Source organism: Buteo buteo, chromosome 7 (assembly GCF_964188355.1).
Source record: "Buteo buteo chromosome 7, bButBut1.hap1.1, whole genome shotgun sequence".
NCBI lineage: Eukaryota > Metazoa > Chordata > Aves > Accipitriformes > Accipitridae > Buteo > Buteo buteo.
The window spans coordinates 42,629,774-42,651,166 of record NC_134177.1 but is presented as its reverse complement, the minus strand read 5'-3'; the positions used below and the strand labels follow the sequence as shown (position 1 = coordinate 42,651,166).

Sequence of the window (21,393 nt, the reverse complement as noted above, 5' to 3'; positions counted from 1 at the left end):
GGCCCCAGCTAGCCCACAAGCATCACTGTGTCCTGGGTGAGCCCCAGGGCTGGGCAGGGGGGATCCCCAACTTCCCTCTGCGGGACACCCCCCCCCCCAATACAAACACCTCAGCCCCCCCAGCACGCAGAGGGAGAGGAGGGAAACAACCCCCCCGCAGGCTGCCAACTGCTTCGAAGAGTTTCCAAAGCACCCGAACAGCTTCCCCGCTCCGCGCGCCGACCCCGCGACCCTGGCCCCACAAACAACGCAGCCCCCCCCCCGTACCAGAGACACCCCCCCCCACACACACACGCAAAGCCACAACCACCACCCACCCCACAGCCCGGCGACACGACGAAGCTGTCCCAGAGCCCGTTTGGTGCCCACCGCCGTGTCCCCAATTCCCCCCGACCGCCCCCCCCCCAAAAAAAAGCACCTTCTGCCGGAGCAGCTTGCTGCGCACCCTGCCCCACAGACGGGCGCCCGTGTTGGGGGGTCGTTTCCCCTCGGGTTCCTCCACGCCACGCTCTGACCCTTCGCCCACAGGACCGGGGCTCTCATCCGGCTGCACCAGCACCTCCATCATCGCCGTGAACCGCTTCGGGCTCCGGGGGAAGGGGGGAGAATTTGGGGGGGGGGGGGGTGAGTGGGTCGGGAGGACCCTGAGTGGGGTGGGTGGGGGGGTGGGGGGGTGAGCTGGGCTGGGTTAGGAAAGCACCAGCATCCTTTTTGCTCCGGGTGGGAGATCAGTGGTGGTCAGGGTGGGGGGGGACAGGGAGGGGAGCCCGGTTGGGGCGGTGGGGAGGAAAACGAGCGGGGCTCATCTTCAGGGTGGGAGCCAGGCTGTCGAAAAGCAGCTCGGCAGCCCCAAAAAGCCTCCCTCCCTCCCTCCCTCCCTCCCCTTGCGAGGAAGTGACTCAAAGGCAGCCCCCCCCATTCCTCCCCCCCCCCCCCCCGGCGGTCCCCACGCGTTTAACCCTCGCCCTGCCGCCCGCCACCGCTCGGGAAGGTCTGGGGAGCCCCGACATCATTACAAATCGCCCCCCCCGCCCCCTTTCCAGAGCCTCCGCCAGCCCAGGGACAGACGGACAGGCAGCTCTTCCCTGCGGGTACAGCAGGCACCGTGCCCACGACAACACAAGGCTCTATTTCAGCAGCCACATTTCCCCCCGCCAAGCATCAAATTGGGGCTGAGGAAGGGGCTGCTTCATCCTGCCCCATCACCCCGAGACCCCCTTCATACCCCCTTCACCCCCCCCAGGCCATGGGGGCCAGATCCAGCCTCTCCCCTCTGCAAAGTGGGCAACGAGCGCTGGCAGCCTGCTCTGCCCACTCCCAGCATCTGTCTGCCACCCTGCCACAGCACCCGGTAACCCCCCCACCAGCACCCACTGGACACAGCCCAGCTGCTGGGAGCGACTGGGACAGCTCAGAGCAAAGCTGAGCCTTGCAGCGCCAGGGACACGAGCCCCCCACGGGGAAAGGAGCCCCCCCCCGGCACCTCTATCCCGACCACGGCACGTCCCAGCCTTGGAAACTGCACGCAAAATGGGGTTAACAACAACGAAACAGGGTTAATGTCAACTGGGAGCAGAGCTGTCCCCGCACCACCGTGGGCACAGGGTGCCCACCCTCTGCTGGGGACAGGCTCAGGGTGGGGGTCCGACGCTCACCATGCCGCAGACCCCTCGGGGCTCATTGCCAGGACGCTCGAGAGGAGGCTGATGCCAACCCCAGCCCCTCCACGGACCCAGCCACGTCCTCCGTGCCAGCGGGACGTGGCGCCTGCACGTGGCAGCTCTGCAGCCTAGGGAGGCCCCCGCTGCTCCCCACGGAGGGGCTGCAGCATCCCCCTCGCACGCTGACCTGCTCCTGCCAGCCCGTGATGCCGCTAAGCTGCTTTTGTGGCTGACCCACGTGCCTGGGCCATCAGATTAGAGCTGGGCAGCGGGCACCGCGCCGGCTGCGGGGGGAGGTTCGGCCGTCCTGGCAGCCCCACGGGCCTTTGCCGAGCTGCCGATGCCAGTGCTCCGTGTGTCCCGCTCCTGCCGCTAACTGGAACCAGCAGCGGCTCGTGATGAGCCCAGGGACCCGCCGGGGGTAAGGACCATCCGGGGCAGCATCTCTGCCTGAACAGCTCAGGGCAGAGGGCAAAGGGGCAGCGCTGGGGCTTGGCCACAACCCCCAGCCCCCCCCAGCAGTGCTGCCCGTCCTGCCCAGAGCCATACTGCCTCGTCCCTGCCCCGCCACCCACCCCGCTCCCAGGGCAGGGACCGAGCTTTGGCTCTGGGTGACAGCAAGGACGGCCTCAACCCTGACACTGCTCCGTCCAGCCAGGTCCTCTTTGGGATAAGCAGCTCCAGGGCCTCCTCTCTTTCCCTTTCTTCCCCCATGACTTTCGCGTAGTGGGGACAAGCTGTGCTGTCCCTGTCCCGACCCCCGTGTCTCCCAGCGTGACTCATGTTTGTTGACCCAGGCTATTTCCGAGAGTGCAGCTGGATTGATCCCCACGGGGCATCGAGCCCCTTCCCTGCCCCGGCCCTTCCGCTTGGCCCAATGCCACCCCCGCACCGCCGTTTCCCTGCGGAGAGGGCAACAGACGGGCGATTTCGGGTATGAACAAGCCGCTGGCGAAGCGGAGCCCCCCCCACCCACCCCGTCTCCCACCCTGCGCCCGGCGTGGTACCGTCCCCCCCGCAGCATCCCATTCCCAGCAGCATTTCCGTGCTGCTCCCTGCTCCCCCGGGACCTGCCCTCAGCCGCTTTCCCACGGAGCGGGCGGCCACGCCGGACCCTTTGAAGTGGCCTTGGGTCAAGGGCTGCGTCCCAGGCGCGATGCTGTCCCCGGCACAGCGGGGAAGGCAGCCAGATGGGGGGTCCCCACCGGGAAAACACAGGGGGACCCCCATTCCGAATCAATCCTCGCTGCCCTGGGCCTCCCCGCAGCCTGACCAAGGTGGGTGCTGGAGGGATGCGGGGTCTGGGGGCTGCCTGTCCCCCTCCACCTCCATCTGCCTGGTCCTTCTCACCTGGGAGCATCTCAGGGCAGCCCAGGCCTTCATCCTCCCCGCCTGGCAATCGCCAATCAGAGGCGGCTCAGCCGTTGCCCTGGAAACCCCCGTTGCCATAACAGCGGCTGATGGAGGCACAGGGGAGGCAGATGGTGGCAGAGGGGGGACAGGATGGCTGGCGGGGGGGGGGACGGACACAAGGGGCTGCACGCTCAGAGCCCTCCCTGGAGCGGGTGCCAACCCCCTTCCCCAACAGCCCCCCGGGGCCGCAGAATGGAAGCGCACATCTTGGAGGGGGGTGACCGCTGGCTTTGCCACCTCCGCAGGACCCTCTCTCGTTTTGTCCCACCTTCTCCTGCAGCCACCGTGCCCCAGGACCAGCCTGATGCCTCACCCACCTCCCTGCCTTCAACCCCGAGCCACAATCCCTGTACCCCGCTCCCAAAAGCGGAGCTGCCCGTCCACGCTGCCAGGCGTCTCCCAGGCATCACTCCAGGGCAACCCTCCCAGCCCAGGGGCCCCAAAAGGTCCACTGTTGAGTAAGAAGATGCCCAAAAGCCCCAGCGCATACCTGGATCTGCCCCTTGCCCATAATCTTGTCCACGATTTCATTGTTGTCCTTGTTGAGCTTGGTCTTATCGTAGCACTTCTCGTAGCAGAGGATGCGCAGGGATTGGGAGCCCTCCAGTTCGATCTCGAACTCCTGGGGCACGGAGGGAGGGTAGCTCAGCCCCAGCACCCCAGAGCAGCTTCAAAACCGGGGCTGGAAGGGAAAGGGGGGGACACGGTCCCCTCCCTGCATCCCACCTTCCTCTCACCTCATTCCACTGTGGCTCGGTGGTGTCCCGGAAAACCCTGGTCTTGGCTTTGCTGACAAAGTAGCCGAAGGAGTCCACCTCCAGCGTGCAGTAGAGATCTGGGGGAGCAAACACCGCTCAGCGCCCAAGGAACATCCCCACCGGCTCCCGGGGAGCCACTGCGGGCAGAGCGGGGCCACGTGTGGGACCCCAGCTCTTCCAAACACGCCGGCCCCTCCGAGCAAGGGTGGGCACCCGCGCTTACTGGCAGACTGCTTGAAGCCCTTGGCGGAGTGGACGATGACGTGCAGGAACCCGTAGAGCCCGGGGGACTCGTCATCTGCGGCGGGGAGAGCAGAGGCTGCGTCAGGGCTCAGCTGCCACCTCCTGTGCCCCGGGGCCAGCGTGCGGGCTGGCTGTCCCCGAGGCAGGCTTTTCCATACTGAGCGCTAGGTGCCTGCGGTGACACCCCAATGTCCCCAACTCCCCCGGAGGGCCATCCCTAAGGCCTGGAAGACGACACGTATCCCCCGCTGCCGATCATCCCTGCCGGACATCCCGAGCTTTCCTGCTGCTGGACAGCCCTGGGGGAAGTTCCCAGTAGGGCTGGCTGGGTGTCACCCTGGGGATACCCTGGTCCTGCCCAGCCCATGGGGGTGCTGGAGAGACCCCAAAAGCAGCCCCATGTGGCAGCTGGGATTGCTCTGCCTGGGAGCCCGATTCTGCTCCAGTAGTGCCACCTGGTGGGTAGCTGTCCCCCTGCACAGCCAGGGTCCCCGAGCAGGGACCCCGCTCCAGCTGAAGGACCCCCACAACTCCTCCCCAGCATCATCCGAAGGCAAAGAGGGACCCGCCAGCCCAGCGGACACTCACCATCCTTATTACTGGTGACCGGGATGTTGTGGACGGTGCGTAGCTTGAAGCAGGATCCCGTGAGCACCTGCAGCTCCACCGAGCTCAGGACGAAGGCCTGGAGGTCTGCAAGAGGACATGAGAGGACCTTCAGAGGGATGCAGCCAGGACCCATCGCGGGGACCGGAGAACAGCAGGCTGTGATCCTGCAGGACCGCCTGGGGCGGCCAGGAGCCCCAAGAGGGCTTCAGCAGCCCCAAACGTACCCTTTTTCTGCAGTTTCTGAATGGCCTCCCTCCACTCGGACCTCTCGTAGTCGGATGACAGCAGGAAGAGGTAGCTCTAGAAGAAAGAGGGCGATGCACCAGGCTGTGCACAGGCAGGGCTGAGCCCGGCCCCCAGCCCACCCTCCTCACCTTCCCGTTGCGGTTGTGGATGCGGAAAGGGATGGCGGGCGAGTTGAGGAGCAGCCAGAATTCATTCTCAAACATCTTCTTCTTGAGGCGCTCGATGGCCCGGCTCTGCCCCTTGTTGGCTTTCTGCAGGTGGGGAGCAGACAGGAGCTTTTTCAGGCACCCCCGGCCCCCCACGTCCCATCCCTGACCCAGAGGAAGGCACCCACCCCGGCAGCAGGTTCCGCACGGTCCCCAACCACCCACACCCTCCTCTCACCTCCTTCTGCACCTCGCTCTTGATGGCCGAGATCTTCATCTTCATGTCCTCCAGCTCGTGGTCAGGGATGACGTGGACCTGCGGGCAGTGCTCCGACTCCTCCGGCGAGGGGAACACCAGGTCGGCCAGGGGCACGTACCACTTGCAGTCGTACTGCTGGTGCTTCCTGCGGCCGGGGCACGGGCACCGATTAATGCCTGACCCCCTCCCTGGCTCGTCCCCTGACCCACTGGAGGACGGGTGGGATGGTGACACTTTCCCCCCCCCGTGTCCAGCACTCTCCTTACCCCACGGCCGTCTTCTTCAGCTTGGCACAGAGCAGCACGTCGGTGAAGAGGAAGACGTGCCGCAGCTTCCGCGAGCCCTCCGACAGCTCCACCAAGAAGCCATCCTTGACAAGCTGCCGGGTCTGCGGGGCAGCAGGGCTGGCGTGAGAGCGGGCAGGGAGCAAAGGCCAACAAACCGCAGGGGACGGATGCTCCTGTCCCTCTCCGTGGCTCAGCCACCAGGTACATGGGAAGCTCCATGTCCTCTGGGTGCTATTTTCAGTCCCGTACGCTCGGCAGGGTGCCAGCAAGCAGCAAGGACCAGGTAGAGCCCTAAACTCGCACGCAGAACTGCGTCTAGAGGAAACCCTACATCTCCTGACCGAGCACCATGGATTTCCTCAGGGTGGAGACACCAGCCAGGGGCTGGCAGAGGGCTCAGCCCTCACCCTGTGCCCAGGCACTGCCCACCCCGCTGGCTCACCTCCCCCTTGGGGGTGGTGACCGCTGTCCTCCGGGGATCGATGTCCTCATTGATGCTGGAGAGGAAGTTCTGGGAGATGCGGAGGGCGTCCTGGAGCAGCGGGTAGTCGGGGTGGTCGGCCGGGGTGTGCTTGAGGAGGTCCTGGAAGGGAAGAGGCGCGGGTGAGCTGGCCCTGCGGCACCCACCCCGGAGACCCCCCAGCAGCGCTCCCCATGGCTGCAGGTCCCCAAGAGCAATAGGGGCAGACCCCCCCACCGCCCCCCGTGCCAGGACTGGCGTCACACTCACGTGCAGGACGAGGGTGCTCCGTGTCACCCGGTCAATGGGTTTGTACAGCAGCGCTGCGGGGAGAGAGGAGGCGTCAGCAGCCGCCGGGACCCCGGCCCCTCTCCCACCCGTGAGAGCCAGCACCACATCCCGTGGGGGCAAGGAGGGGAGACCAGATGCCCAGAGAACCCCCCCCAGGTCTGCACGGAGCCCTGGGCGAGCATCTGGGGTCCGTTCTGCACAGAGCCAGTGACAGCCGGACCACCACCTTACTGCCAAGAGCAGGAGAAACCACAGCTGGGCTGGTGTGTGGAGCAAGGGCAGAGCCCAGTTGTCCCCAGGGGACAGGGCACGATGGGGACACCAACCCCGCCACCACGTCCTCCTCCCTTCTGCTGCCACAGGTCACAGCGAGCAAAGCCAGACACGCCGTCGTGAACACCGGTCTGCCCTGACTGCGGGACGTCCCCACCACGACTGTGCCAGCGCGTCCCCCCTCCGGGGCAAAGGACCTCCCCGGGCACGGCGCACGCACTGGCACCGCCAGCTTGCCGTGCGGTGGCTGTGGTGCGGAAGAGCTGCTCGTCACCCCCAGCAGCCGGCAAGTTTTTCGGTTTCCCTTTCGGCTCAGCGACGGGTCCTGTCCCTGCCCTGCCCTCGCCGGGCTCTGCCACCCCATAGGACACCCCATATCCCCCCACCCCAGCCAGTCCTGGGTGCGAGAGAAGCCCAGGCTGCTCCAGCGGTGGCAAAATCCCCACCCACAGAGAACGCGTGGGCCAAGGCATCGTCCCAACACCGCTGCCCCGTCTTCCCTCCCCGCGGCCGCCTGTGCACGTGAAGCTGCGTCCGGGGCAGGGGGGGCAAAGCTGCCCCACACACGGGGCACAGACCCCCCCTCCCAGCAGCAAACCAGCCCCAGGGGCTCTTCAGAGGCACGTTTCACCCCAAGCAGCTGGACCTTCCTCTTCCTCCTCCTCCTCCTCCCCGGCTCTTTGGGCAGGCGAAGGCACAGAGCACATTCACAGCGCTGTCCCCCACACCCGGTCGCTCGCACGTCTCCCCGGGCTGCTTACAGCCGGGCCGACGCTTCTGGGTTTTCCCTTCGCTTCAGAGCACTTCCCCAAACTGCCAGGGCCAAGCGGGGCCAGGCTTCGGGCCAGGGCTTCGGAGGGAAAGGTGCTGCCCACCCCCACCCTGTGCTATGAGCTGCGGGGGGCTCCCACCCCCTTCCCTCGGAGGGTGCTCCCTCATGGTGCCAGCTCCTGAGAGAGGGGCCCCCATCCTGGCGAACAGGGGGTCTCTGCTCAGGAGACGAGAATGCAGGGCTGGACCCTGAAGCAGAAGCTCCATCCCCCGCGACTCTGTGCCAGCGGGTAAAACCGGAGCCCCGCTCCCCTGCAGCGGCCAGCGAGAGCCCTGCTCTGGAATGGAGGGGGCAGGCAGGGTGTTCCCCGCTTTTCCCCCACCCTAGACCCACGGGGAGGATGGACCCTCCTGCTGCCATCACTACGGGCACACGCAAAGCACCGGGGAGCCCCGGGAGGGGCTGTGCTGGCACAAGGCAAGGAGCGTTGGGCTCCTCGCCGGCACAGTTCCGCCAGCCTGGAAGCCGCACGCAGGCAGCACGGGGCCAGGCACCGGCAGGCAGGGATGCCCGGAGCTTCTCCTCCCCAGCCACAGAAACCCGGGCGTTCCAGCCCCACGATGCTCCCAGCCTCCGTCAAGCAAACGGGGAGCCCTCCCCATCGCCGTCCCCCGCGGCACAGCCCAGGCAGAAGGGGTCCCCCCCCCACCCGCCCCGGTCCCTCGCCGTCCCACCGCCGGCACGAGCCCCTGCCCGGCGGCGAAGGCGAGCGCGTGGCCCCATGTGCCGGAGCCAAGATGATTCAATAGAGCCTGGAACAAAGACGCTCCCAACTTCAGGCTGCAGAGCGCGATGCAGCCTCCACGCCCCCAGCAAGGACAGCCAGCCCCGAGCCAGCGTCCCCGCAGCATCGCTCCCCATCGGCCCCCAAATTCAAAGCCACCCCACCTCGCCTCACCGTAGGTGCAGTTACAGCAGAGCCGGACGACGACGAGGATTTCCATGGCAGCCCCGTCTCCACGCAGCCATCTCTGCCGCCCCGTGGCAGCTCAGCCCGGCTGCGGCACGGCATCGGCCCCTCAGCACGGTTCTTGGCGCAGCCGGCGGGCGGGGAGGAGGGGGTGGGCAGGGGGTGGGGGGCTGCTGCACGCCCCCAGCATCCTAAAGAGCTGCGTCCCCCCTCCTTCCTCACCGGCTCCGCACACGGCGACACAATGGGCTCCGCTCGCGGGAACCGCTCGGTAATTCATCCGCGCCAGTCCCGCGCGTAGACAAAAGGCTGCGTCCCCCTCCCCACGCCCGCGCCCGCCGTACCCTCCATGGTGACGGACGTGTGGCTCTCCTTCGAGTCCTTGGGGCCCTTCACCTTCAGCTCCTAGGGAGGGAAAGGCCCGTCAGAGCAGCCCGCAGGGGGGCTGGGGTGGGGGGGAAGGTCACTGTTCAAGGTCATGGGGTCCCCCCCCACCCTTCCTGCACCCTGATGTCTCCCCCCGGACCCAGCCTGGCCACACTGAAGGTGACACGTGGGTGCTGGGGTGGACGTGGGGACTGTACGGGACGCTGCTTGGTCAGGAGCGGCTCCGGCTGCGCCCAGCAGTCGGGACACGGTGGACCCATGGGGCACCCCCACAGCAGCCCGGGGAGGTTGCTGGTCCCACCGAGCTGAACAGCCCTGCTGTGGAGGGGCTGGGGGGAGCGGGGAGCCAGGCTGCAGCCACGGAGGTCCCCGTTTCTATAGGGGAGCCAGGCGTGGAGATGTAGCCAGCAGGAGATGAGCCACAGGTGCCCAGCACCCAGCACCCACGCTCCCTGAATGGGGCAAGCAGGTACAGGCTGCCCCGGCATCCCAGAAGTGACGACAGCAAGGGCTGAACCCCACGTGAGCTTGCACGAGGCGGGAGCCAAACCCCTGCAATACTCAAGAGATCCACGACCCTCCAGCACAGCCACCGATGGCCCTGCTCCTGGGACAGTCCCCAAGGGCAGGGAGAGCATCTCCGCCGGGCAGATGCGGTCGGCGTTCTCTGCCCTGTGCCGGGACAGCCCGGCCGCGGCAGCCCTGTCCCCCCCGGCACAGCCCCCAGCCCAGCTTACCTCCGAGATCTTCTGGAACTGGTAGTTGCTCTGGCTGCACTTCTCTGCCGTCTCCAGCGCGATTTTGTAGTTATCCACAAAGGCCTTGTAGACCCCCAGCTGGCTGGCCTGCGGGGAGCGGGGGTTTAGCCGGGCACCCAGGCGGGATGCTGGAAGCCCCCCGCAGCGTGAAGGGCAGGCAGCCACCGAGGGGACACCGGCCAGAGCTGTCCCCTCCCAGCAGGGCACTCTACCAGACCATAGCCAGCTGGGGAGCCACACGCTTGGCTCCGCAGAGAAAGCCCTCACCCAGGGCAGGATGGTGGGAATCCTGCCCAGCACTGTGCCCCCACAAACCTCCAAAATCCAGCGGAGAGGTCATGAGCGCCTGGACAGCGGAGGCTGAAGCTACAGCCGCTTCTCGGCACCCTTCAACCTGCCCTCTCCTCCTCCCCTCCCCAGAATGGCCACGGCACCCACGGGCACATCCCCTGCTCCCATCCCAAGTCCAAAGCAGCGGCAGGACCCGGAGCGTGACCCTGCGGAGCCACCGCCACAGCACCCACAGGCAGCAAAGAGGCAGCAACCTCCTGCTTCTCCCCAGAGGGTCACCCACACGCCTGGGCTCCCGCCAGCGCCACGGTAAAGCCACACCATGCACCTCCAGCCAAAAACCCGTCACGGCTGATCCACCAGCTGTGGGCATCCCAGCTGCAGCGAGGGGCACAGAGGCTGCCGGGATGGGAGGGCTCAGGCGGGCAGCAGCGGCTGCGGCAGGGAGGGATGCAACAAGTCCCAGAGCCACCCACGAGCACGTGGCAGGGTGTGAGCCGAGCCCCACAGCATCGTGCTCCATCTCCCCGGCCCTCCTCCTCTTCCAAGCGGAGCAAGCCCCGGGAAAGGCGCATACCAGCTTCTGGAAGAGGTGGCCCATGGTGACGTTGCTGTCCCACTGCTGCACCTTCGGGCACAGGCTGTCGTAGAACTCCTTGTGGATCTCGTAGATGTCCTGGATCTTGTAGAAAATCGTCTCGATCTGCTGGAGGGTGAGCACAGGCTGCGACGTAGTGGCCGTGGCCTTCAGTGGCTTCATAGGCTGCCGAAGGAGGAGAAGGGAGAGTGTTTGAGACGAGGGCTGGGAGAGGAACGCTGGGGACAAGGGGGATCTGAGCCGGCAGCGAGGGCTGCCCGGGACCGTGCATCCCCGCAGACTTCCCCGTGGCAGCGGTGACCCCCGCGTTGTGCAACAGCGTCTCTGCCACAAGGGCCAGCGAGTCCACAAGAGGAAGCGGGGCTATAAATACCTCCCCGCCAGGCATACTGGCAGCGGGGGGAGGTGAGACGGGGGCAGCTGGGCCAGGGCAAGGCTGGCTCCGGCGTGGCTCCTGCACCTTTGCTCCTGTCCAGGTAGTGCCCGGGTCAGGCCTGCCTGCAGGAGGTAGACCAGGAAGAAATGACCCCATCCATCCATCCATCCACCCACCCACCCACCCAAACACCCATCAATCCATCCATCCACCCACCCGTCGATTCAACCACCCACCCACCCCAGCTGGGGGACGTCACTGGAGGGGGTGTCCAGTCTGGGGGCTGTACTCACCAACAAGAGGGCCTCCAGCTGGTTGATGTAGATCTCCTCGCTGGCCAGGAAACCGGAGAGCACCAGCTTCCGCATCTCCAGGCCTTTGCCAGCATCTCGCTCGCCCTGTACAACACACAGCAAGGAGCCCGGCTGAGCCAGCGAGCGGCACGGGAGGAGACCCCTCATCCCACCACCCCATCCCCGGCATCCCTGCACGGGCACGTGTCCCCCGCCAGCGTCAGGGAAGCTCCGTGGCAAGGGCCGGGCATGTGCCCGCTGGGCGGCACAGCCAGGCTGGAGCCAGCTGGGAAGCCACGGGCTTCGCTCCCCTCCCTGCTCCCGGCTGGCCACGAGCCCAGCGCTGCTGGCAACGCTCCAGCGTGGCGTGCGGCACGGCAGGACTCTCCCAGGGCAGAGTCCGGAGCTGCCCGGTGAAATCATGCCTGGCGGTGGATGGTGCCGCCACATGATCCAGCGCCACCCTTTTCCCCAGCTGAGGCTTTCCCAGGGAAATGCCACTCCAGCGGTCACTGCCCAGCGGCACCGGCGCGGGTCCAGGGCTTTACGGTGCCCCTGCTGCCGCTCCGGCTGCCGGCGGCCCAACTCGCGCCCAGGTCTGCTGCGGCACCGATGCTCCCGTGGTAGCACGATCCTCACGGCAGGGAGATGGGAGATGCACCGCTGGGCTGGGGAGCTCTGGGACCCTCAGCGAGGCTCTGCCGGCGCCCAAACGTGGGTGCCCCAGCCCCTGGACTGCCTCGAACGCCTGGCGTGCCTTGGCCTCCCCCCTTAAAAATCACGCTCAGGAACCAGGCTTTGCCACCCAGACGGGGGCCAAGCAGAGCCACGGGGACATCGGTTGCTCCAGGTAATGAGCCATTCGGGATGGTTTCAAGGGGATATTGGTCCTGGCTCACCTCTGCCCGTGCCACCTGCCCCTGCCAGCCCTGGCCATTGTACGGGGGGGCCCCGGCAGCTCCAACCACCCAAGGGGGGGGCACAGTCCCGGGCTGGGCACGGCCATGGCTCAGCACCTTCCTGTCCCGTTCTGGCGACTGGGGGCTGCTGCGCCAACCAGGGTGCCCACCCCACGGCTCCCTGCCAGGCTGCGCCATTAAGGCCGAGGCGCGGTGACTGGTGCAGCAGGGGGGTGTACGGGGGGGGCCAGTTTTGTGTGCTGGGAGCTCACGGGCTCTTTGCCACGGATTAGTCACGGGCTCTTCCTGCTTCCCCCAGTCTGGGCCCTGCGCGGGAGCTGGGGAGATACGGGGCCTGTCTGCGCCCCAGGCCCGCGGTGCCCCCGCGGGGACGATGCCAGCCGGACCCCCGTCACCCAGAGGAGCAACCCTAGAGCGGGGCCCGGCGGCCGTCCCGTGCAGGAGACCCCCAAGGAGAGCGGGACCGGAGCCCTTCTCCAGCCCCCCCGGGGGCACCCAGGCACCCCCGGCAGGGTGGGCGAGAGAAGGGTGCCAGGCTGTACCTGCCGGCACAGGGGTCCCCCCGGGGCTGCCCCCAAGCCACCGTGGTTTGGGGCCGTTTTGGGGTTGCTGGTGGCTGTGCGGTGGGGCAGTGGCAGAACGTGGTCCAGCCCCTTCCTGAGCAACCGGCGCCAGCTCCGCGGAGCCACACAGCCCCCCCGCAGCACCGCGCGTGGCCCCAGCTCCCCCACGGGAGGAAGACCGGGTGCTCCCCCCACTCTGCCCAAGCACCCACTGAGCTCTTTGCACCCAATTCCTGGCACAGCTCTGCCCTGTCGTCCCCCCCGGCCGCAAGCAGTCCCGGGGGAGTGGTGGGTCTCCAGCGATGCTCCCGCTGCCCCCAGAGCTCTGCCCCCCACCAGCACCCACCGCAAGGACCCAGGAGCTGCCCTGAGACCTGGGTGTCACCAGCACTAGCGAGATGCCCCTTGTGCCCCCCCCGCCACCCGCCGCCCCAGCACGGGAGCGGGGTGCCCCCGCCGCCCACCTTCTCGCCGGCCGAGAACGGAGACCCGGGGCTGGTGGGGGTTCCCGGCTCAGAGTCATCTTCATCCTCCAGCACTTTATCCAGGTACCCTATGGCCTCCTCTTCCTCCTCCATGGCCGGCCGGGCAGCGGGGGGCAGAGGGGACCCCGCGAGGTTCCGGGCGAGGGGCTCACGCGGCCGAGCCGGCCCGGCCTGACTCAGCCCTGGCCGCCGGCCACTGCCGCGGGATGAAAGAAGCCATTATGGGATCCCCGGTTCTCCCGCCTGCCCCGGCTCGGGCCTTCGGCTCCCGCCGCAGCGACAGGCGCTTCCCGAAGGCGGCCGCGCGACCCGCTTCCGAGCGGCGGCGACGACGGCGACCCTGGGGTCCCCGATGGCGGGACGCGAGGAACGACCCGGTTCTCCCCGGGGTCTCCGCTCAGCCCCGGAGGGGGCCGCCGGCGGTGGAGGGCCGCTGCCCGCCGCCGTTACACCCCAGCCAGCCCCGCCGCTCCGCCCTGCACGCTCGCTACAGGAAATGCATCTCTTGGCGCTGGAGGTGGGGCTGCTCCGCCGGCCGCATGCGGTCAAGGCTGGGGCGCGCGGCGGCAGCAGCCGCCTTCTCCCGGCCAGCTCTTCCCAACGCCGGTACGACGCTCTGCCCTACCGCGCCAGCGAGACTCATGGGGAAGGGTCCCCTGTCCCCCGCCAGGTCCCCCCCCCGCCCCGTACCCTCGCCCGAGGGAGAAGTGACCTTGGAGGGCAGCGGCATCGCCTGGTCCCGTAAGGGACCCCAGCGGGGTACCGGCCCTCTCCCTGCCCCAGGGGGCACTCCGAGACGCGTGCCTTCCTGCAGCATCTGCCCTGCATCCCATGGGGATCAGCGCTGGCACCTCGCCGCTGCCCCAGTCAGACCACAACCCCCGGGGGCAGCCGGGGAGCGGGGACACGAGAGGTGGCGTGGCGCCTGCAAGGGACACCGTGGGCCCTGGCAAATGGGGCAAGACGGGGCTGGAGGAGGGGACGCTAACGCAAGAGCTGTTTCAGCAGTTTCCCCCCTGCTCCTCGGCAGTAAAAGGGGAACCAGCGGCCGCACGTGCTCTGCCTGCAGGAGCCAGCTCTCCTCCCCGCGCCTGTCCAATCCTGGAACAAACTCCTGCTGCGAGAAGTGGGCAGTGCCACAGACGCGGGGACTTTCCAGAGCCCGTGCCCAGCCCTGCGTCCATGCCACAGCTCAAGCTTTACCCAGCCTTTGCTAAGAGGGGTCTGTGCCAGAGCACCGGGACCCTTGCCCACCACGGCTGGGTCCCCAGAGCAGGGAACGCTCCCTGCCCAGGGGAAAGCCATCCAAACCCAGCAGCACTGGGGCCACCACCCCACACCATGACCATGGCGCTTGCATTTCCCAGGTGGGAGAGGGAAAGACAGGCTCGGTCTGCATCCAGCGGCCGGAGACCCCAGATATAGTCACAGCTGCCCCAAGAGCTTGCAAGAAGAGATGCCCCACCAGAAACCTCCTCCAGCCCTCCGAAAGGCAGCGACACCAGTCCCACCTCACTGGAGAAGAACGATGCGGGGCAAGCCCGGCACTCTGTGCCACTGGCCACAGCGGGACCCGCGTGCAAGCCCGTGCCCATCACGAGGCTGGACGCGTAGGATTAAACGTGCTGGTATTCAGATGGTTCTCCACTAAGCCCCGGCGCAAACAGCTCTAGATAAAGAGATGGAGGCAGAGCCGGTGCTGAGCTCCAACACTTCCAAATCCTGTTAGTGCCAACCAAGCCGGCTTTACTGCCCGCGTCCAGCCCCAACACGCTCCCACCAGCCTCCAAGGGCACCGCTTTGCCAGCGTCCCCCAGGATGTCCCCCCCAAACCCCTGCCTCCCCAGAGCCACCCTCTGCTAGCCCTACTGGGAGCCCATCGCCCCCAGCACATCCCATCGCCAAGGCACCGGGGTGTCAGGGCTGGGACTCGCAAGGCTGTCGCCCAACATCCCGTTGGGGGACAAGGGACCCTAAACCCGGGTGGTTTGGATTCAGTCCCGGGGGACACGGGGTCCTTCGCGCAGCGGGGTGGCAGAGGACCGGCACCCACCCACTAGGGACCGCCGTGGGGCCGCGCTGGGTGCCGGGAGGAGGATGCTGCGCTGCAGCTGGCCCTGGGGAGGAAGCCACACCTCTCGCCTCCTCTGCCTCAGCATCCGGGTTAAGGGCTTAACTCTTTCCACGACAAAAAAAAAAAAGCAAAAAAAAAAAAAAAAAAAAAAAATTTCACGTTTTCTTAGACCGGCCTCCTGCCCCGGCCAAGCCCCAGCTCGCTGCGGGACCACGGCAGGGGTGTCCCCCAGGGGGTGTCCCCCAGCCCGGGGCCAGGCTGTCGCTCCCCACCCCAGTCCCGAGGGACCAGAGGCACCCACTGCCCTGCCAAGAGCCCACCCGTCCAGGGCACACACCGGGGACGGCAGCCCCCACGTCCCCGGGGACAGCGGCCACCCCCTCCTCACCCCCCCTCGGGCTCTACAGAAACTCGTCTTCTGGAAAAAACAGGTTTTCCCTTTGGTTTCCCGGCCCGCAGCTCTCCAAGCATCCCCCCACCCCTGTGAAACACCCTGGATAAATCCCAAGGGCTTCCCGAGGATGCTCTCGGAAGAGCAGAGGGAGAGAAGGGGTTAAATCGAAGTTCCCCAGAAGAAGAGGGGGGGGGACACGGGGGACAAGCTGTCCCTTCCCCAGCCGGCAGCTCGTCCCCAAGTGCCGCTAGATGGAGCCGGCAGCCCGGCGGAGCGGCTGCGCCTTGTCCCCAAGGGCTCCCCGGAGCGGGGGACCCCGGCGACCCCGGGAACCCCGGGCTTCCACACCCGGACCCCGCTTTCCGACCCGGTTCTGCCACCGGCATGGCACAACGAGGCAGGGACACGACACGGCACCCTCCCCACCAGCAGCAGAACAGGGTGCTGGTGCCCGGATTCTGCTGATCCCCGGATTCTGCCGGTCCCCGGATTCTGCTGGTCCCCGGAATCCAAAGGGCCACGGCCAGCAGGGTTTGGGATGCCAGGGGACGGTCCCCCAGGTGACAGCAGCACCAGAGGACCCCCGCCACTGCTGACACAACCGAGCCGGGCACCCGCAGCCCCCAGTTTCAACCGCGCCCGGTGCCAAGCTCCGCGTCCCGAGCGCCTTACCCCTGTGCCGAGGCCATCGGTGGGTGTGGGCGAGACGCCGTCCCCGCTCTCCTGGCCGCGGGCGCTGAGTTGGGGGGACATGGTGGGCGACTCGTCGATGTAGGGCATGGTTTCCGAGCCCTCCGGCAGTGCCTTGGGCTCCTCGTTGCCCTCGGCGTCGTACTCGTCCGCACCATAGTTGAAGTCTGCCAGGGGAAGAGAGGGGGGCGGTGAGCATCCAGGTAGCGGCACGGCCGAGTGTCACCGCACAGCACCACACCGCAACCGACCCCGTGTCCGATACCCACCGACACGCGCGGACACGCACGCCCGCACCCCACCCTGGCCCTGGCTGCCTGCTTTCTGCCTGCCCGGCTGAGCAGGCAGGGCACCACACAGAGCATCCTTGGCCCCACGGGGCATCCTCCGCTCCGCTTGACACACTTCCCTATATTTGCATAATTAACGGCACCGAGAGGCCGCAGGCCTCCTCTGTGCAGGGACAGCTGCTCTGCCAGACACCCTGGCCCCACTCGAGGGGCTCTGTCCTGCCCGCCCGGCAGCCGCCATCCCCGTGCCATCCCCGGGGAGGGATGGAGCTGGGCTGGCAGCCACGGCCGCCGTCCTCCCCGCTTCCCCGTGCCCATCCTCCTCGGAGCGGAGCGTGGGAACGGGTGCCAGGACGTCTGGGGCTGCAGCAGGGAGGACAGTGCCACCCGCCCTGGAAGAAGGGTGACGGTGGCAGCTCCACGGCGGGTGGGCAACTCGGGCCACACCGGGGGGGGGAGCAGAAGGGGTCTGCTTTCCCCAGCGCAGGATGAGGCCACCGCCATGCCAGGCCAGCACCCATTTTTGGATGCCCCACGCTGTCCCTCGTTGCCCATGGCCAAAGGGAAGCCATTTCGGGGAGCCGGAGCCCCAGGTGGGAGCAGGGGGGGCCCAGGGTCTGCGGTGGGTCCCTGGGGCGCAGCGGGGGACGGGGGTACATCCTAACCTGTTCCCATGGAAACGGCAGCGGCTCGGTGGCGGTGGGAAGAGGCGGCTGCAGCAGCCCCGAGATGCTGACAAAGGGGAGGGGGAAGGGAGCCCGGCTGCGGCAGGGGCGGCCGTGGGGTGCAGTCAGCACCCCCACCCAGGACCTGCAGCCGAGACCCCCTCGGCAGCTCCCAAAGAGGCGGTGGGCACGGCTTGCCCAACCTTCGCCAGCCCCTCGCTCCGCTCCCCACCCAACAGCCCCGTGGTTGTCCCCACAGGCTCCCTGGGCACGGACAGGGGGGAGACCCCCGCCAAGACCCTGGCCGATACTCTGGCCAAAATGGGGTGCGTGGGGGGTTGAAGCAGCTGGTCCGGATCAAACCCCACACTGCTGCCACTTCGTGCCCCCACGGCCCTGCCACCCCAGCCGGGGACTTCCCTGACTTCCACCAACACCACTCAGCACATTAATATTGCATTCGGCTTCATAATGAAAGTGGATAAATCTTTAAATAAAGGAGCGCTGCGAAGCCTGATCAGGCCGGGAGCCCTGCTGGTGCCGGTGGGGAGGGATGGGGGGACTCATCCTGCATCTGGGGGTGGGATGGAGGAAAGCCCTGACATGGGCCGGATGCATCTCAGCTCTGCCAGGACACACCAGCCCCTCTCAGACCTTGCTTCATTAGCAATTAGCAGCTAATAACCACCCTTCAGAGGCTGGCGTGCCACTGTCACCAGGCCCCCGCGGCCCCCATCTAACCCTGGAGCTGCCTGGGACTGAACGAGCTGGATGGGCAGAGATGGGGGAGCCCGTAGCTCCTCCTGGTCCTCAGCTTCCAGGGAAAGGGGATCCCCGGCTCTAACCTGTCCTGCCTCCTCATGGTGGGATGTCCCTCACCCCTCCTGCCTTTGACAGGTCCCAACTGGGATGCCTCCAGCGCCGGCCAGAAGCAAGACAGCATGAGGTACATCAGCATTGGTGTCACGCTGTGACGGCCACCTCCCTGGGACACCCACCCCACCCAGTTCCCCCGAGTCCACCCAACTGGGCACTGTCCTCAGGCTGGGGCTGTCCCAGAGAACCCCAAACTTCTCACCCAAGCGCCTTTCCCCATCAGATGGGATCTCATGGGGAGCCAAGGCAGCAGAGAGGGGACGAAGCTGGTGGTCCCCACCACACACACCAGCTCCGAGGCCGTCAGGCTCCACCACCTCGCCGCCACCAAGGCCAAGGTCTACAGCTCTGGGCTTAACCGCGGGTGGGCAACGGGGGCACCCAGAGTGGCACCGGCACTGTGGGAGACCTGGCAACCCAGGCTGGGGCAGCTCAGCGGCAAGATAATGAGGCACGCAGCTTTAATGAGGCGGCTGGGGACCCTGGGAGGTGACACCCGCAGCGGTGCAGGGGAGAAGGCGGCATCAGAAGGCGGCACAGAGGGGGAAGGGACTGGCCTGCGGGGACGCAGGAACGACCCAGCTCTCACGCAGCCGTTGCTCCCAGTTGGAGCATATCTACGTCCCAGTCCCAGACCCGAGCTGGGGACGAGTCCTACAGGCACCCCAGGGAGAGGGATCCTGCGCTGCCGGCAAGAGGAAGGACGGAGCCATGTCCCCACAGCTCCAGCTGTGCCTCCAGCTGTGCCACCCGCAGCCGTGCAGTATTGACGGGGCTCTCACCTGGGGACGATGGGCAGAGGGACCTCCCCAGCACCCACTGCGGGGAGGGAACCGAGCACCACCAAGCAGCCAGGGTGGGCGAGCGGGACATTGCTGGGCAAGGGGACACAGAGGGGCTGGCCCTTGCATCTCGCTGCCTGTGGGGTGCTCCTGCCACCCAGCCAGCCCAAACCGAGCACCTCCCTCCTTCCCCCGCAGCTGCATTGCCCCTGCAGCCTGTTCCTGCGCCCGTGCCAAAACCCAGTGCTATTTTTGCTCCCGTTTTTTTAGCAGCAGTGGAAATCCTCCTGCTCCACCCCAGGCACGGGGACCGAGGGGAGGGAGGCAGCCTGGCCCAGGGGAGCCACTTTGAGGGGTGAGGACGCCCCAGCCCGAAACAGCTTTGTAACCCCGGCTGCCGCACACGGCCCCGTGGCCCTGAGCTGGATCCAGCCCCGCAAGGCACCAAGGGTTGGCACCCATGGGATGCTGACACCCATCGGGGCCAGGGCCAAGACACCCACTTGGACCCAGGTGGGTGACAGAGCCAGGAAAGCATCCCCACGGGAGATTATTTTCCCCAGGAAAATAACGTTTCCGCTCTGCCATGTCTTCCCAGGTCTGACCCAGGCTAATCCCAGCACGATGGTCCCCAAGAAGGAGCACTGCCAAGGGCAGCAGCTGGCTCCTGCCCAGCCTGGGCAGAGGCAGCACAATCACAGCAGCCCAGGGTGGCATTTTCTTCACTTTCCAGCTGGGCACATGCTGTTCCCCGGCACCCCGTCAGCGTGCCAGCACACCCCAACACTTGCTTGCCCTACCCCACTGCCGGGAGAAGCCCAACATCCGCACGGAGCCCGTGAGGTTTTGGGGGAAATGCCGCGGTTTCCCTATGCCTGGGTGAAAATTCACCATGACAACACGGATGCGTGAGCTGGCCTCGGACCTGCCTCCGCGGGCCTCCTCCGAAGGGCGGCTCGACACAAACAGCATCTCCTCCGCGCCGTCGCTGCCTTCCCCGGTGTGACGAAGGCCGGACCCTGCCCCGCATCCCCCAAAACGTGGGCACGCCGAGCAGCCTCCCCCACGCCTCTCCCCTCCACGGCGAGGGCGGCTGGAGCGGGATTTGGGATGGCAGAGCCATCGCTTTGCAGAGATGCCGCGGCTGGCGAGGAGGGTGCGGAGGCTGGGGCTGGATGTGGCCTCCGGGCTCCAGCTCAGCCGCCTGCACAAGCTGCAGAGCTGCGCCGGACCCCAGGGCTGCCGCTGCTGGATGCGGCCTCCGGCTGCGGGTGTCGGAGGCTTTAGGCTGGAAAACCTGGGGGGGGGGGGGCTCAGCCCTATGCAACGTGCTCCCCCCTGCCAGCCCCTGCTCCCTCCAGGGCACCGCAGATGCCAAATCTGCGCAGCGGGCACCGTGCCTCCTTCTCCGGAGCATCCCGCCTTCCCACGCACCCATGCCAAATCTCGCTGCCCCGCAAACGCCAGGCTCCGAGCTCAACACTGCACCCCGAAAACCACCCCCGGGGTGCCCACACAGCGCAACGTTCCCCCAGAATGAACAACGGGGACCCCAGGACCGAGCCCCCCCATCCTCTAGCCGTGTCTCTGGCTCCCTTGGCCACCGCTGAGACGGCTGCCGCGGGACCGGGATCGGCACAGCTCCGGCGTTCGTTCCTCCCCGCTGCCTGTCCGTGGGATGGGGGGGGGGATTCGCACCCACCCACCCCCCTCCCCAGACTGCTGCAGGACGCCCCCGGCCCCGCCGGCTGCCAGCCCCCCGGTACCCACCCCGCGTTACCACAGCATCCTCGGCACAGCGCCTCGGAGCTCGCTGCGAAAATCACGGCTGGGGGAGAGGTACCTTCCCACGGCCACGGAGGGACGGGGATGGAACCTGGGGGAGAAAGCACCCACGTCCCCAAGGACCCCCCGTGGGCAGCACCAGTTATCAGGCTGCTCCGGCCCCAGTGAACCCCACCGTGCCGGGGCCACCATCACCCACCCGGCTCATCCAGGTCCCTGGAGCCTGGGGGTGCTGGACCGACTCCGGCCAGCGTCGCCGTGCCACCGGGGCACGCGGGATGCTCAGGGAGGGGACCGCGACCCCCCGCCAGCTTCGCCCGCCCCTCGCCCACGCTCGGTTCAGCTCAGGACCCCCCGCCGGTACGGGATGGCCGGCACAGCATCCCTCCCCAGCGCGACGCAGCATTACACAACAGGTAGGGTGGGGGGACACCCGCCACCCCGTCCCCCCTCGCCACCCCCCCCAAGCCCAGGCCACGTACTGCTGTAGAGGGTGTCGATCCAGGAGAGCCGTGGCAGGCCGCGGTGGCTCAGCGGCTCCATGCTCGGGAGGGTTGTGCCGGCTTCTCAGCCCCGCCAGCCGGTTCTCATCTCACAACAAAGGCGACGGACGAGGGCGGGAGGCGGGGGGCCGCAGGCCCAGGCGGAGGCTGGATGGGAGAGCCGGCTACGGCCGCCTGCCCGGGCACACGGTGGTTCTTCTGCCAGGGGTGCCCAAGGAAAGGAGGTGCCGCCTGGCAATGGCAGCGCGTCCCGCCTCCCGCCCCTGCTTCGCCGG

General features: G+C 67.4%; 1 protein-coding gene across 4 annotated transcripts in view; it reads right to left on the bottom strand.

Moving 5' to 3' along the window:
• The window catches only part of ABR (ABR activator of RhoGEF and GTPase), a 42,116-nt gene that overhangs the window by 10,225 nt on the left and 10,498 nt on the right, over nt 1-21,393 (bottom strand). For 2 of the 4 annotated variants that reach the window (XM_075032809.1, XM_075032807.1), the window contains exons 2-16: nt 16,200-16,384; nt 11,092-11,196; nt 10,402-10,587; nt 9,513-9,620; nt 8,733-8,793; nt 6,353-6,405; nt 6,065-6,205; nt 5,602-5,723; nt 5,315-5,480; nt 5,059-5,181; nt 4,909-4,984; nt 4,664-4,768; nt 4,056-4,130; nt 3,812-3,909; nt 3,565-3,696 (exon numbers count right to left, since the gene is read on the bottom strand). In XM_075032809.1, coding sequence (XP_074888910.1) covers nt 3,565-3,696; nt 3,812-3,909; nt 4,056-4,130; nt 4,664-4,768; nt 4,909-4,984; nt 5,059-5,181; nt 5,315-5,480; nt 5,602-5,723; nt 6,065-6,205; nt 6,353-6,405; nt 8,733-8,793; nt 9,513-9,620; nt 10,402-10,587; nt 11,092-11,196; nt 16,200-16,307 — 1,659 coding nt within the window. In that variant the 5' untranslated portion in view covers nt 16,308-16,384. Of the gene's footprint in view, nt 1-418; nt 606-3,564; nt 3,697-3,811; nt 3,910-4,055; nt 4,131-4,663; nt 4,769-4,908; nt 4,985-5,058; nt 5,182-5,314; nt 5,481-5,601; nt 5,724-6,064; nt 6,206-6,352; nt 6,406-8,732; nt 8,794-9,512; nt 9,621-10,401; nt 10,588-11,091; nt 11,197-13,038; nt 13,523-16,199; nt 16,385-21,393 lie in introns of those variants that run through there. The other 2 variants (XM_075032808.1, XM_075032810.1) reach the window with 2 other exon arrangements.